Below are 17,654 nucleotides of genomic sequence, written 5' to 3' on the forward strand. Positions count from 1 at the left end.
TAACTGAAGCACGAGTCTAGGTGCAGGTTTCTGTTTTAGAATGTTTAGAGATGACAACATTGCCCTCGTGTGATAAAACTGCATTATTACACTCGTGCACACTAATCACAGTAAAATGCAATCTAAAAAAAGATTATAAATATATAAAGTTTTTAATTCTCTCTCTCTCTCATTTTGTTTTAATTGGACAGACTCAGACTAATGGCATCGTTTCCACATCCATGTAACAGGAAATTTAGTCCATAAGGAGTTTATTAAATAGAGGCGGCAATCCCAAATGATCCACTTCAGGATCAGGAATCGTTTTCCATGTTGTTTTTCACTAAATCACATTAAGGAGTCCTGGTCATTGTCTTCTCTTTTGGACGTCACATACGGTTTGCATCACCATATTCATAGTCTTGAATGAATAAGAGCATTATGTGAGCACTCTGCATGGGTTATTATATCATTCATAATATTAAACTGAACGTTCGCCATATAAACACCTCCACCCCAAACCTAATGATATATGATACTGGTGGATGATTATTCATATTCTACTCCCCTTCTGTCCATAAAACACTTGTAGCTGATAAACAGCCCTCCATTTGAAAAGCCGCCTGGGATCGAGCTTCATCAGTCAGTCGTGCAGTGAACAGAATCAAAGAATCTGCTTTTGTATCTCAGCTGAGCTCCAACAGGTGTCATGCTGTAATCTGCCAAATCTATGAGACATCAAGCATGTAAGAGGTTTTAAACTCTGACCTGAGCCATGATGACACTTCCTGCAGAACAAGCGTCATTCTCTCCAGTGCTGTCTTGGCAAAAAAAGTATAAAACGTAATGAGACTAATGTTCAGTCCAGGTTGTCTTTTTGTTTTTCATTCTACTGTCTGTTCGTCACTCGTTTCTTACCATGTTGAGTTCTATAGGTGTTGTAACACCGTTCATTTAATGTATAAGATACATCACGTTCAAATGTTTGGGGTCAGTAAGTTTTATAAATAATAAGCAGCACATTGATGAAAATAAGAAATGTTTCTTGAGTACCAGATCAGAATATTAGAATGTTTTCTGAAGGATCATGTGACACCGAAAAAGCTGAGAATTCAGCTTTGCCATCACTGGAATAAAGATTTAAGAATAGGCTACCAAATGTTTTATTAATATAATGGACATGGGTTAAATCATTATCATATATGTCTGCCATCCTCCTCCTCAGGGACAACACTGGCTGTTAGACATAAAACAGACAGAATTTCTGTGACAAAAACACTTAAAATCTAAAAATCCTGGAAATCGTCTCTATAGCTAACTGAATTTGTATTGCTGAATTCTCACAGTCAATTAGAAGGAAAAGTTAGTGTTTTTAAGACAAAATGATAAATAAAAAAATAATGAAATGCAGCAATAAACAAATTTTAAAGAGATGAAATTTATTCAAAACACACCTATGCATGGAATATTGGCTTTCATTAAAAATATAATAGATGGCAAAGACAATGAAAACGTGGTCAGTTTTTATTTTACATGTGAAGACATTCAGCATGGGTACGGTTTTTAATGCCTCACTGTCCATAGGATATCCTTCTTCACAGTAAACCCTAATGAAGTCCCGTTCAACAAACACAGAAAACACATTTAATAAGCTCATCGGTATCCATCACATATCCCTGTGCTCTTGGTGAATAAGCAGTCAGCATCACAGGGAGGGTTTGTTAGGAATTCACATCATGAAAATAATGTTTGAAATGAACAGTGACAGAACCTATAATGAATATAATATAGCAAATATAGCAAAAGATTTCAGCAGTTTGTAAATAGTCTGCTTCTATTGAATCAGTTCTGCAGATCTACCCTTACAATTAAACAGAAAAGGTCTGTCTTAATATTCAGACCTCTTATAAAAGAGATGCATATAGGACTTACAAATATGTACTCATGTATGCCATATCACAGTACAGTTTTTAGACTTAAATAAAAGTTTTTATTATGCATAAAAGAGGACTGTGAAAAACTCATTTGCATTAGAACAGAATAAATCAGGAAAATAAATCAGGAATCAATCAAAAACATCACAGAAAGATTTCTCACATTATACACTTAAAAACAACACTCTTTACTGGAATCTGTAGAGCCAAGGCACTTGTTACATATGTACAAGGCACATATTTTACAGCATAATCTCAGAACACTGCTATGGCCATTTGTGTGTGTGTTCTGAGATCATACTTTGTGTAATCTGAAAATGTATCAATCTTATACTATCACTCTATGTTCCTCCTGATAATAACATCAGCACTTTCATAGGAAAACTTCACACAAATGGGTTAAAGACACAAATATAGTGAATGTACCTTGATTGAAAGACACTACATAAGCATGTTCAAATATTAAATAACAATTGGACAGGAAGTTTACTTGGCCTATAAATGTTCATTTGGTAGAAACTCTCTCGAACTTTTGGTACTAAAACAACGTTTGTTCTTGGCGGAGAGCATGAACACGAAGACATTCACTAATAAACTACAAAATAGCTGATTAAGCTATAATGTTGATAACAACAGTGTTATGATACTGTAAAAGAAGCTCTTTCAAGCAGTATCAAAGTCTCGTTGGAACATGACGACGACAATAATTTAAAGATATAAATGGTCACACATAATATACTGACCTGTTTTGGTAATAAATACGTCTAGGACGGCACAATTACAGACACTTGTATGGCCGTGTGTGTCACGCTGGTTATGAAACAATGCATACTGATACATAACATGACATTATGAAAACTTTTTGGCACTGTGCATGAATAGGGTACAATTAGGCATTCAGGCACAATTTTAAAGAGACACAAGTCCCTTGTTTATTGTTCTGTGAATTATTAAATAAGCTTTTATCTAACATGAATTGAATCTAGCATGAAATACATCACATGTCTGTATGGCTTTTCACACTTCAGAGGTCCTGACCTTCTCAACAGCATCAAACTATTTCAGTGAAACAACAAAGCTATATCTATTGTGGTATAAAAACTGAATGTGTTTGTTTCGTATCATGACATTTTAATAATTAATATTAGTATTTATTAACATCATTTGTTAATTACCAAACACATTTTTAATCTGCATCTTATCTCATCCGCACCCCTTTTAAAAAGTAACATTCCTTCACACACACACACGCACGCACGCACGCACACACACACACACACACACACACACACACACACACACACACACACACACACACACGCACACAGACATACACACACACGCACGCACGCACGCACGCACGCACGCACGCACGCACGCACACACACACACACACACACACACACACACACACACACACGCACACAGACATACACACACACACACACACACACACACACAAAATATTATAAATTTGTGCAATATTATAAATGACCATAAATATTTCATTGACCTCTTGTAAAAAAAAAAAGAAAGAAAATTTCCTATTTGGTTCAAAACAAGTGCCATTTACAATGCTAGGTTAAAAAAGAGAAAACCGTCACAATAATGAGGAAGAACTCCAGAGTTTTTCACCAGTATTGTACTTCTCTTCCAGGTCTAATTTAAAGCCATAGCTGGTGGGCAGCTGGACAGGAATTAATAGAAGCTACTACTTCATTAAGGCCGGTTGCAAAGAAGCGTTCTCATTAAAGTTGAGAAACTCCAGATTTGTACTTGAAGATTCTTTTGTTTAATAGATGGTCAAACAATGGTCCAAATGTAGCACTGGTCTAGTGTGTTGTCCAAAACAAATTCAAAGCAAGCAAACACTGTTACAGTACAGGCACTGTAACTCTGGAGAGTCTCCTGTCTGTGAGAGTTAGTGTGTTTACTTGAATTCAGATTCCTTAGCAGACCACATTATTAGCAAACGATCAAAAAGTCATTGAAACAATGGGCCGTGTGTCTCCATCCTTTGTTTGAATTAGAGAGATCATCAGCAGGAGGAAATGACATCAGAGGACTTTGTGTTGTGAGTTAACTATTCTACAATTAGCTGCAAGTGTTTGTAGCCATTTCATCATGTGGAGTCCATTTAAAATGCGATACAGAAAGGCACATGTTCTAGAAGAAATGCTATGCTGCTGTCCTCTTGCTCTCTTTGGACCAGAAGCCATTATACTGCTGACAAATCTATGCGGTTGGCTGAGTTGGTGCTTTTGTCCCATGTGTTCATCTTTGTGGGAGCCACACCGCCCTTGTGGCCATTCATCTGCGAAAGAAAACCAGATTAATACAGGCTTGGTTTCCAAAACCCTTGTGAAAAGAAGTGTATCGAATGTGCACTTGTAGTGTACTTCAAAAAGTTTTTTTTTAAATACTTTACTTGCAATTAATATAATAATGAATGAAAAAGTCAACTTAAGTGTACTTAAAGAGAGTATACTGTCATGAATATTTCTTAACACACTTAAGTACACTTTTAAAAAGTGCACTGTGTAATGTAAAATTAAAAGTTTTACTTTAAAGTACTCATATTACACATAATCTTTTGTCAAAGTAGTAGCTGACTAACATACTAAAGCACTTGTAAAGTACTTAATTATAGTGTACTTTAGTGTATTATTTCATATTACAGTATAATTAAAGTTAGTTTTTCAATGTTCTAAATTGCAACTTCATTATTACAATCGTGCATTTACAAATATATTTAAAAACATGATACAAGTTTTATTAGGAATGACATTAAAGTACATTTTAATTGACCATAAATGCTTGTTTGGTAGTACAACTTTATCCACATTTCAAATACAAACAACATTTTTGCAGTTTTAATTCAGAAATTTAACTGGATATAATATAAATTTAAGCTATAATGTGTTTTATTTAATTGTACATAATGTGCAATTAAGTTTGTATGTACAAATGTAAAAATGAAAGGAAGGGGAATTACTCACTATGTCTGAGTTGAAAGGTTTGACGTTGATGTTGCGGATTGAGCTGCTGGTTAAAGTCCACACTTTAGTTTTGTGTTTGAAAGCAGCCCTCACCTGTAGAGCAGTAACAAGACATGAAATCTGATAACAAACATCATGATTTGCTTTGGAGATCATAATAGTTTGAAAGTGTATCTCTATAAGTGCATTCACGTAATGCAGTATCAAATTAACATCACTAGATGGCGATCACACTTTAACTCTATAATTTACACCAGTGTACTGTTTACTGCAGTTACGTCAGACATTTCCCCAGACACAAACACACTCTTACCTCAGAGTTTAACAGACAGTGAAACAGGAATATGAAGAACCCCTTTGAGAATAAAAGAAAAACAGATAACACTAAATGTTCCAAGCGCTCCAATTCACATCTGCAAAAGTTCTTACAAGTCAGTCCAATTCCAAAGACATTTCAAAAATTGTTATGTCCCATATTTTGTAAAGCTGTCATTATTTGGCGAAGGCACTATTGACTTTGGAGGCTGTAAAGCGAGTGAAGTTGTTTTGTGACACACTAGTGATGCCTGACCTGTAGTGAGTTAAACACTGCAAACATGTACTGGAAAAACAGGGAGTGGTCGTTCACCGCCAGAACCCCAAAGATCCACGATATGCCCAGGATGGGCAAGAGTACCGCCACTGCTTTAGTCGTAAGCCTAGAAAGACAAACACACATATATACGTATATTAAAAAAAAGCAAATGCATGATGGCCGATATTACAATCATGATAGCAGATGCACCCACTTAACAGAGTTGGCGTCTCGGTGAACCTTATAGTTCTCAGCGCTGATCCTGGATATGATCCGTGTCACAGCTATCAAAATGCCAATGTTCACCTGGACAGTAGAGATTACAGGTGTTCCTTTCATGCTCACCTAATGTAGTGCATTTAATACACCTCATTAACAGCTGCTTACCATTATTACAAACAGAGCAGGGGCTACAAAAGCCCAAATCGCCCCAGTCTTCAGAGACAGCCAGCAACTAATGCAGTAAAGACAAGACAAGAGGGACACATCACTTTTTCTCTTTAAACTGGACATCTGTTTACTGTGTCATGACCCATGGTGTTGTCATGGTTACTTACTTGCCATCCTCTCCATAGCTGTTTAGTGATGAGGTCATAGACACCACACATATGACGAGAGGACATCCTGAATAAAGACGGGAACAGTTTTAGAAAGGTTTCAGAAGAAACTATTTCATGCAGTGATAGCAGTGCCCTGATATATTTAATTCAAAAATACTTATAACTTTTTTATTTTTCTAGTTTATGTATAATTATTATACACAGACTATTTTACAACATTTTAATAACTCATCAGTCACACTGCAGTATAATTTGAATAATTTGCAAAAAGCTAAATTTGGTTAAAAAAAACAGTGAGAAAACTCAAATATACAAACACACAAACTAATAAATATCACATATAGTTTAAAATTTATAAAATAATGTTAAAGTATTTTTTTTACTATTTCACATTTTTTATTTATACAACTCGAAAAAATACAAATAAAAAATAACTGGAGCGATGCAAAAAATTCAGCTTTGCCATCACAGGAATAAATTACATTTTAAAATATATTCAAATAGAAAACAGCTATTTTAAATTTTAATAATTCTCAATATATACTATATACTGTGTAGTACAAAGAGTTTATAGCTTGGTAGTGTTGTCAAATCCCTCTCTCCCTCTCACCATATGTTTTTGTTATATGAGAATGACGTGCTAAAAGACAAATGTTTGTGGGAAAAAACCTGGAACGTTATTGGAGCTAAAAATACCTTGTTGTAAAACCTAGCGTAGAAGGTTTCAGATTATGTCGTAGGAACTAAAATAAGAACTTTTGGACTGTAGCCGGTTGTTTCGTGCCACCATAAATAAAAAGCAGTATGGCTGTGCCAAAGGCTTAGAAAGGGTGTAGGCTTCAGTCTGAAGTAATGACTTAAGTCTAACAAAGCCTGTTTTCTTCATATACACTGAGCCTATCACCCGTGTCACTATGGAAACAAATAAACATGTATATTTATTCACTTTATTATGTGTAATAATGGAAAACACCTTTCAGTTTTCATTAATGCCAACTTTGCACGTTCTAATAAAAGTGTATATTGATTTATTTCAAGGCCTCCTCTGACAATGTCATTTTAAGTGAAAAACAAAAAACAAAAGGCTGATTATAAACTGTTCCCAAAAGAGTCAAAGAGCACATGTTGCCTATTATCACATATGCACATCTGAGATTAGGTCAGTTAATTACACTGATGGCATCATTAGGGATGACCCACTATACTGCTAAGATTGAATGTCTTTTAATCTACTGACATCTCAGACAGACAGTAACACACAAATGTCTTCTTTTCCTTCCCTTTTCAACAGCACTGCTGCATCTGAGGAAGGAGTGCTAATGCCTGCCATGGGACAACCTCATTTGATTCTCTTGGGTTTGCACTTTACGCTGAATTGGGTCGTTTAAAGCAAATGATATCTGTGTGTGATGGAGTGTGTATATGAATGTGTGTGTATACACAGGGATGAATTCACCAAAAAGGGCCACAGTATCTGTGATATTTCAGTGCAAAAACCAAAAATAAAAATTCAAAAAATAACCTTCTCATTCAAAAATCTTTTCCAATGAAAAAGTTCCACATAAAACATGTAAGCAAATGAATTTGTTTATAAGATTGTTCTAAATATTATGAATTTGAAGTATTTCAAATGAGGAATTTGTATCAAACACGCCCAATCAATCTCCATCTAAGGGATTTCCGATTGTAAGGCCATCCAGAGTATGTGGTTTTTGTGTACGTGTACCTCCAGATTCAATGCGTTGTGTATAAAAAGCTTTATAAAAAGCTGATTCTGGTGACTGAATCACAGTGATGCCAAAGAATGCCAATATAGTATGCCAGATTGTGCTGGTCTGCTGCATTCTGTCTGCAAGATGTTGAACTCACCCCATCCGATTGCATAGTAATAAAAGTGTTTGCTGCCCTCTGAGCCGAACACTTTGACCACCATGCTGTAGAGATGCAGCCCTTCCACCAGCATCCAGGCAAACGCACACAGGAAGAAGAAATGCAGCAATATAGCCATGATCTTACACGGGAGCTGGGGGAGAGAGGACAATTTCAGATCAGGAAAAGCATCTAGACAAAATGCACTGCACCGAAAACTTATCTACTTTGTGAATCTTAGCTAATGTAACACATGTTGTTAAAATAAACATATGGGCTCAGTGATCTCAATACTGACATTATTATAGCAAGATTTCAGCCAAGTCCTCAGACAGAGGAAGCACAATCAAATTAACAAAGTGTCAAATGAATCGGTCTTTAATGCCGGAGGCATGTTAGGAGATAAGTGGAGTCATTGGACCTTTCCAGTGTACTAGATTTATTTTTGTAATGAGAACATGCTGTTTCTGATACGGATGATGACACGATAATCACCATAGACAACAAACACAATCAGTTGACTTCCATACTATTTCTTTTCCTACTATAGACTGTTTGATTACCATCAATCTTCAAAATATCTTCTTTTATGTTTAACATAAGAAAGCAACTCCTACAGGTTTGGAATGACATGAGGGTAAATGATGACAGAATTTTTATTTTTGGGTGAAATATTCCTTAAATTCAAACATTTCATAAGCAAGCATTTTCCATAATACTATAACTGCTGCAATGTCAGTCAATAATGATATAATAACTGCATTGGATGATAAAAAAAAAAATCATGTGCTGCATGTTTTTTGATTTATCTAAAGCATTTGATTCTGTGGATCATGATCTTTTGTTGCAAAGGCTTAAATGTGTAAATTTTAGTGATATAGTGTTGAAGTGGTTCTCTGATTATTTTACTGGAAGGACTCAATGTGTGTCCATAGATAATTATGTTTTTGCTCCTTTAATAGTGAAGACAGGTGTTCCTCAAGGATCAATTTTGGGACCAATTTTATTCTCTATTTATATAAATGAACTTGGTAAAAGAGCTGAGCCAGCAAATGCACATTTTTATGCAGATGATACTATTATCTACACTATGGCTCCATCTTTAAAAGTGGCAATGGACTCTCTACAGAATGCTTTTAATGCATTTCAGACTTCACTGGGTAATTTAAAATTAGTGTTAAAGTTAGTGTTAATTAGTGTTAAAAAACTAAAAACATGATTTTTACATGGTCCAAATGATCCTTAAATGATTTTTTGATTCAAACTTTAAATGGTACCCAGATTGAAAGGGATGCATCTTACAAATATCTTGGTATCTGGCTATGGTGATATAATTTATATGCATGCACCTCTGAATGTTTAGAAAAAATTGGATGTAGTTTATCATGCTGCTTTACGATTTGTTACTGGTACAAGTGTCTGTACACATCAATGTAATTTACATGACATTAAAAATGGACTTCATTGCGCTAAAGAAGAAAAAAAAACAGAAGTTAATTTTTATTTGAAAAGCTTTATTGGGTAAATTACCACAGTATATATCCATTTTGTTAAAATATTGCACAAATATTTATAATACCAGATCAACAGATAAATTCTTACTTAAAGGGTTAGTTCACCCAAAAACAAAAATTATGTCATTAATGAGTCACCCTCATGTCGTTCCAAACCCGTAAGACCTCCGTTCATCTTCGGAACACAGTTTAAGATATTTTAGATTTAGTCCGAGAGCTTTCTGTCCCTTTCTGTTTCTATTTATAGTTAAAGTACATACAGTTCTAATTATTATATTATCTGTTATTGTGTTGGACAACGGAGTGCCTGGAATCACTGATTTAAGATGAGCCTGTGACAGAGTGTTAGATGGACTCACCGTGGCGGGACTGAAGCGGAAACTGATGAGCAGAAGGATTTGAGCAACTAGGATTGCAAACGCCAAGTTTGCATGAATATGGTAACGCTGATTACGGATGGTGCTAACAGACCTCAATGGACAGAAAAAAAATATATACATTTATACATATATACAATATACATTTGTAATAGTAATGGTGAAGAAACATTAAATGCTTTTAGTTTTTAATTAATTCAAATTGCAAGTTATTATATTTAATAAATGGAATTGAGAAGTTTAGACATTTGACTCAAAAAATGTTGATCATATTTAAATAATAGATTCAAATCATTCATATTCTCAGAGCATTGTGGGATACTTACGACAGGACAGCAAAGGTGACCAGTGTAATTGCCAGGCAGAAAATAGAGACAGAGCAGCCGATGTAGCTAATGGTGGACAGCGCCACTTGGTGGGCCTTTGAGAGCTGAAGTGGAGACAAACATGGCAGCACAGGCAATGAGATGATGAAAATGGCCTATTTGGTCAAGTGTACAGCACTGAAGAGGGTTAAAACCCCTGACATTACTACAAATAAGAAACACTGAATACCACAGCAACAATCCACTGATTGTAAAGTCAAAGGTTAGCTATGACCAGCTGTACTGGGATTGATGTGCGCATAATATTAAACGACTTGACAATTTCAAGATCATTTCATCAGAACAAACCTGCACGAGTCTGACAATCAATTCTTGGAACAAGTTTTATATATTTATATATATATATATATATATATATATATATATATATATATATATATATATAGAAAGAGAGAGAGAGAGAGAGAGAGAGAGAGCACTGACTAATCACAGACATGGCAGACCGTCGGTTGAGAAAACAGTAACAGCCCCAGGCTTGCTTTACATATAAAAATATCTCTACATTCAGTCTCAATACACATTAATCCCAAATATGTCTCTTTTCTAGAACCTGTTATATGATACTGTTCAAAAGATTTGGGTCAGTAGTAATATATGTATTTAAAGAAATTTAATACTTTTATTCAGTAATCACCATTTTACTCATTATCAGCAACTATTTTCAACATTGATAATAAGAAGAAATGTTTCTTGAGCAGCAAAATCAGCATATTAGAATGATTTCTGAAAGATCATGAGACACCGAAGACTGGAGTAATTTTAAACATTTAAACATTTTTTAATAATTGCAATAGAAATTACGATAGAATAGTACTTTTAAATTGTCAGATTTCTCAAAATGATTGTTTTTACTGTATTTCGATCAAAGAAATGCAGCCTTGATGAGCAGAAGATACTTCCTTCTAAAACATTGAAAAATCAAACAAAAAACATCACTGCTAAAACTGAAATAAATTCAGCTAAAATCGAAAATTAATTTATCGCATTTATCATAGCTTACGATAACGTCTCATTACATATTTCTACAGCTGATGATCTGTCATTAACCACCTCAAAACATCAAAATGTGGCATTATGGAGCCTCATTTGCTGAAATCATGATTTGATACATGCTAGATAGCATGCTACACCTTAGAAGCATCTGTTGGTGAAGAGTGAACACATTTATTCCTGAACATCCATCAGGGTATAGTGCTGTATTGTTACAGCTCCTCTGACCCAGTGCCAGTAAAATTGGTACTCAGTGTTGCGTCGACACGCCGGACCAATCGGTAGTTGTTTTCCCCATAATTCTATTTCCGTGCGTGGGTTCGATTGTACATTAACTCCGCTTCCTGCCTTGTGATTATCGTGGGCCCAGAATATCGAGGATCTGCAGAGCGGTGGAGAAAGCACGATCTCCTCCAGGCTTGAAGTATTGAGGTGAGCCACTAATTGAGGCCCCGGCAGAGGCGGGCATTAGCATCAAAGCTCCAGAGGAGATGATTACATGACTGAGCGAAGACAGATTTTCTCAACAAACACATGCAGATGATCGACGCAGAAGAGCCAAGCTGCACCTGGGTGCATCGGTTTGGCTCGTGCAAGAATCTTGAAATGGCAATCTGCCTTTGTGTGAAGCAATATGTCTCTCATCTTCACAAACGTGCCCCTACTTAGCGAGTAGTTGTTGCTGACAGGGTCTTTAGCCTGAGTTAAATTCACTCTTCAGCTTTCTTTAAATAAGTCAACAGGACAAGGGTTACAAAAATATCAAGCTGTGCCTGTCGTTCAGTATTTCAGGCAGATGTCATTTACAAGCTTTCTCTGACAAATGAGTGGCCCAAACCCAGGCCACAGTCCTCGACCCACACAGCCACACTGTGACTCAAGACGCTAGAAACAAAATCCAGCACGTCACCCTTGGAGAAGTGTCTTAACTACGTCCAAACTGTCTTCTCACTTAAGCCCCGCTACTGATTTACTGAGAGTCTCGGCCAATCAAAACCTCAAGCCCTGCATGCTGCTGGCTCGCTGAAGACGAGAAACACAGTTAGCATCGCATTCATCGCAGCGCCTTGGTGTTTCAAGAGATCCCTGCTGGGAAATGTCCTACATGCTCAATCAAGGAATCTTGAGAAATTCCACTAATGGCAGGGTTCGCTGCCAATTTTGTATTATATGTCTATATTTCAGGACATCTACAGCTTACATAAGCTTCACTAGTCAGACCGAATAAGTAAATGAGTAGTTTACTGATTAGAATAATGTTGCAATATGGGGCTGTAAAATGATATCATTCATCACATGAGAAAAAAAACAGGAAACATGGTACATTTCTTTAAATATTTTTTGAGCATATCATTTATAGGTTAGACTTACACTACGATTTTTTGATGATTTTTAAGCAATTAATTTATATATTTTTATTCAACAAGGATGCATTAAATTGATGAAAAGTGACTAATAATAACTAATAATTCAAAGAAACTATGCTCTTTTGCCACAAAAGGTGAAAATGCCAAGATGTCTGCTTGTGCATATCTCTGTAAAGCAGGATTCAGTTATCTTATTTGCATCAAAATAATAAATAACATCAGTGAGGAAATTGCATGCAATTCATTTTAAAGAGATGCTGAATTAAGATGCTGAATGCTTGTTTTACTTGAAAACGGAATCTTAAAATGGGGCTCTCATGGTAAAACTTTGCATAATCAGCACTGATGAAACAGACTAAGCTGTAAAATGTGTTATCAAGTTTGCAAAAAGGAAAGTATATACACATCCATTTAAAAGTTTGGGGTCTGTAAGATTTTTAAATAGATATTTTTCAGGATTCTATGGATTTATAGAAAATCTAAAAGGACAGCACTGAATTGAAAAAGAAACATAAATGACTTTACTGTCACAACAATCAATTTAATTCTCCATGGAGCATTTAGACATAACTGTGTAAAACTAGACACACACACACACACCAAATGAGCTGTAAAGTTCTTGAATTATTTGAATTAACTTAATATTTCCAAATATTTCCAATATTTCCACTTAATAATACCAAAGCAAGCAAGATGAATGGTAATTCATTTATAGCACAACATAAAACTGGACTGCCTCACCTCCATGGGAACCACTTGCATTAGGATGGCGAAGTTTGTCAGATGGTTACACAAGCAAATAGAGAAGGACAGGTTTCCATCAGCTCTCACACAGCCCTCGTTGGACCACACACCCTCTTTGGAACTGAAACACACACATACATAAAGGTTTAATTGAGCATTACAGTTGCTGGAGTTGTTCATTGTTTATACTGAAACCATACACATTCACCCCCTCGCCCAGCAGTAATGAAATTACCAGCAAGCTATTAATCAAATCTAAACGAAATCAAAACTAACGCAAGATCCCATTAATCTCAGTGAGAGCAAATATTCCAGCTTCATCATTCCATTATAGACAGTCATTTATTAAATGCCCCATGGGAGAAAGAGTGAACAGATAGAGAAGACAAGAGAGGAAAGACTCTCACTCCAAATTATTCACATTTTTTCAAATGATCCTAAAAATTGGCTTCGTTTATTGCCTTTAAGAGATTTTTCTTGCATACCTATTATAATATAAAATTGCTTTGTTCTTTTAAATTAAAAACAGACTTTCATCATTTCCAAATTATATTTTTGAATGATGAATTGGAAGAAAGTTACATGACTGCAAATTCCATTCTTTAAATGGTCAAATTGAAAATGTTTAAATTGCTGGAAATCCCAATGTAGATGTGCTTAATGTATAACCATTACCAATTTCTTGGTTGTATTAAGACACACACTAATAGATTAAAGCACTTCCTGACAAGCTTTAACAGTAAATGTGACATGAGGCACTAAAAATGACAGATGGAGAGAGATAGATGTGCGAGAGAGAATATACAGGAAGGAAAGTCAGGAAGGACTCAAAGAGAAATATAAAAGACCATAAAAAAAGTGAAATATGTCTTTAAAATATCTAAAAATGTATACAAAAAAAAACAACTACCAAAAATTGGTTTATTGGAAAGACTTTTATATTAAAGTACTGTTAAAACTCATTAAAATGCATTGAATTTTTGCCTGTTTTTTGGAAGTAAAAAAAAAAGACATTCTCTGAAGTCGCCATCACATTCAGCTTTATATTTGTGCAAGATGTTTGGAATATTAACATCATATTGAGTAAGAAAAAAACGAACAAGCACCAAAACAGCATCCCATAATGCCTGTCACTCAATGAATGGGCAATATTACATTTTTGGATATATAAATATAAATCAACATTTGTGTGCATAAATACATATTTGAATCTGTGTAACCCACCTGTAGTCCAGGAAGGCACAGTACAGGAATACTTTATTACTTTGGTTTAAGGCCTGGAGCTGCTGTTCTTTACTCTGAAAGACAGGGAACAACAGAGTAAACATCACAGTACTATGTATATGTCGTAACACAGTACAGTCCTTCTCAGAATGCTGCAGTATCAGTGGTGCAATACTGCTTAATATATCAATAGATGAGATTTCAAAACATTCACACATATACGCACAGTCCTTTCAAATGAATATATACACTGAAACAAGAACGCTTTTCATTTCTTTTCATTAATCAGACTCTCAAAAACATCCATGACTGGATGAATGACTATATCAGGATGGAGTAAAGAACAGACCCAATATTCCAGACAGGAATGGAAACGAGTTGGTAAAGTAGATGAAGGATGCTCGGAAACAGCTCGGAAACTTCCTCTAGGACATCATCCAGAGAGAATCAGGAGAACAAAACAACCCTGAACATTTAAAATGTGAACCAGTTGTGGCTGCATTTGACAGCAGATAGAAATAAAGATACAGTATAATTATTAATGTGGTGAGTGTTGAGTAACACTCAGGATGACAAATTAAACGATAACGTGACACTTTCTGATGAAGATACAATTATAGTTTTTAGTAACATTTTGAATTTAATTTTATTTTTATATTTTGTGATTTTTATCTGAATTTGAGTTTAGTCTTAGTTTTTAATTTAGTTTTGTGCTGTTGTCATATTAGTTATTGCGTTTATTTAAAAAATATGTGTGTATATAGTTTTTCAGTTTTACTTATTCAAGTATTTTAAGTTGTTGTTATAGTTGAAGTTTTGAAATATTTTACATTAAGTTAATGTTCATTATGGCTTTTATTTTAAGTTTAGTTTTAACTATAATAACCCTGACAATAGGATTCTTAACAGCCACAATAACAAATTATTTGGTCAGAATAAACATAGTTTGTGTCACGGTTGGTAAACCGTGATCTCTGGGTTTTGCACTTTGTGGGTGAAGTCTGTGTGTTACGCGTCAGCACTGATTAGTTTGTGGGCGTCTCCGTTAATTGTCATCAGCAGCAGCTGTCACTCATTACCCTCTCTATATAATGGCTTGTCTTACGTCTTGTGTTTGTGAGAGCGTTGTTTCATGTGTGTTAACCGTGCCTTGCTTTCTGTGTGTTTCTGCGTTTGGATGTCCGTGTCTTCCCCTGGAACCCCGTCCACTCTTTGCAACCACCTCAAGCATCACGTCTTACCTTCGGCTCGCTTCCCTGCAGTTCCTGTGCCACCCTCTCCTGCTGCCAACTCACCACCGCCTTCCGGACTCATCACTTCCTCATCACCACCCTCCACCATCTTGGACAGTATCTTCATCCCAGCATTGTTTGTGTTCCAGTTTGTTTTTGTCTGCTACATCTCATTAAAACTTTGTTTAACTCGCACTTGCTTCCAGCTCCTCCTTCACCCAGTCGTCACAGTTTGTGGCATTTTCCAAATCTCTATGAATTTGAACTGAACCTGATTATTAATTTAAGAAGGTGATTTAACTAATAATATAATCTAATAATATACTATTGTTGTTGTGTTATTATGGTGATAATCAGTATATTTTATAAAGGGCACCATCACCACATATCATTGTTTAAATCATTTTCCACTATTTTTTCAGGTTTGTCTGCATAGCCACTTCGCTTTGCTTCGTAGACAGAGTCTGGAAGGGCATAATTGACAAGCGATTTGTTTCTCGTGGGAGGGGGGGGGGGAAGCTTGTCTGAAGTTTAAAATCATTGGTTACCGATAAGCCAATCACATAACTTTTGGTTATGACGTGTGTTATGTGCCGGCTCCGCCGCCTCGAACTTCCGCTGTAAACACAGGAATGCTGCGAAAACAAAACCATCGATCGAAATACTGGAGTGAACAAGGCAGTTCACAATCACAATTATCGCCTTGCGGACTTTGGCCTCTCCAGTTTCTTGCTAACGATGGGTTACAGTTGATAAATGTAACTTTTCCCAAAACCTGTTGGGACTCGGGAGTAGGGCCACAACTTCACCTCCATTTAAAATGTAAAACAAATACTCTTCTTGTTCTGGCTTCAGTTGGCAAATGCCGGGAATATTCTCCACAACAGAACGAATAGCATCCTGTGTCTCTGTGTCCGTTTTCGATTTTGTAGTTTTCGAACTTAAACTACATTATTAAATTTGGTGCTTAGCGTCTACGTCACGGCTTTCAGCCCGCCCTCTGTTCGTTGATTGGCCGGCTGTTTGGGAGCCCGAGGAAATCTGGGAGATAGTTCGCTATCTCAGACTGAGTACACAAGCGAACTAAAATTGAGCGGAAGTACGAAGTCTGACGTAGTCAGGCTACAGTATTCCACAAGACAAAAGTGTGAGCAGATGGAAAGTTTGAGCCATACTGACAGGGACAAGACAGTCCGTGTGATGAGCAGAGAAGAGTGGTGGGTGCGGTTCTCCTCTGCACTCCCCAAAGTTTCTCACTTTCACCCACTTACGCTTCTCTTTCAAGTCTATTGCCGTCCCACTCTCTCTCTCCAGGCCAAAATCTCATTACTAAAAAAAACAGGTCATTTTTACAGCTCCATCAGCAAGTCTCTTTCTCTCACTCCAGTCAAATGAACACAGATGATGTTGGCTTGGTGTTTGTGGCTCCCCCCTGCCCCGCAGCGCTCGGCACTTGCCAGAGAAGTGTGAAAGCACTCCAACACTTTATTAACAACAAAGGACTTGCAAAAGAGCACGCAGTATTGGAGGAGCTCCCTTTCTAACTTATCTAAATACAGAAAGAACAAAATCACACTTAAAATACCTGCAAAAACATGTAGGCTATTAAGTGTAGTTTTTTCTTAAATGAGAAATGAACCACAAACTTGTACAGTACAGGTTTGGAAGGAGTCTTCAAACTTTTATAGCAATTGAGAACTGTACATGTAAAACGCAGGGGTTAAACGTAGGCTAGATGTTAAGTAACCTTCAATTTTGGGGAGTGGTTGAGGTATTTAACAGCTGCTATGACATCATTCTCACCGGCCTATCAGATGGCAGCAGGTGGAGTAATCACACATCAGGTCTATTCAGAGAGCCTGAGTGACGTGTTCATAATTAAGCAGAAAACACTTATCCCTGTCA

At 36.1% G+C, this 17,654-nt stretch overlaps 1 protein-coding gene across 2 annotated transcripts in view; it reads right to left on the reverse strand.

Moving 5' to 3' along the window:
• Positions 1-3,457: 3,457 nt before the first annotated feature.
• LOC132114419 (adhesion G-protein coupled receptor D1-like) overlaps positions 3,458-17,654 on the reverse strand; it is a 59,403-nt gene continuing 45,206 nt past the window's right edge. For both annotated transcript variants that reach the window (XM_059522506.1, XM_059522505.1), the window contains 12 exons: positions 14,518-14,591; positions 13,291-13,414; positions 10,133-10,236; positions 9,789-9,900; positions 7,916-8,069; positions 6,044-6,110; positions 5,874-5,940; positions 5,701-5,792; positions 5,484-5,610; positions 5,226-5,267; positions 4,913-5,005; positions 3,458-4,227 (listed from right to left, as the gene is read on the reverse strand). In XM_059522506.1, the coding sequence (XP_059378489.1) occupies positions 4,132-4,227; positions 4,913-5,005; positions 5,226-5,267; positions 5,484-5,610; positions 5,701-5,792; positions 5,874-5,940; positions 6,044-6,110; positions 7,916-8,069; positions 9,789-9,900; positions 10,133-10,236; positions 13,291-13,414; positions 14,518-14,591 (1,152 nt within the window). In that variant the 3' untranslated portion in view covers positions 3,458-4,131. The remainder of the gene's footprint in view (positions 4,228-4,912; positions 5,006-5,225; positions 5,268-5,483; positions 5,611-5,700; positions 5,793-5,873; positions 5,941-6,043; positions 6,111-7,915; positions 8,070-9,788; positions 9,901-10,132; positions 10,237-13,290; positions 13,415-14,517; positions 14,592-17,654) is intronic.

This window comes from Carassius carassius, chromosome 34 (assembly GCF_963082965.1).
Source record: "Carassius carassius chromosome 34, fCarCar2.1, whole genome shotgun sequence".
In the NCBI taxonomy this organism is placed as follows: domain Eukaryota; kingdom Metazoa; phylum Chordata; class Actinopteri; order Cypriniformes; family Cyprinidae; genus Carassius; species Carassius carassius.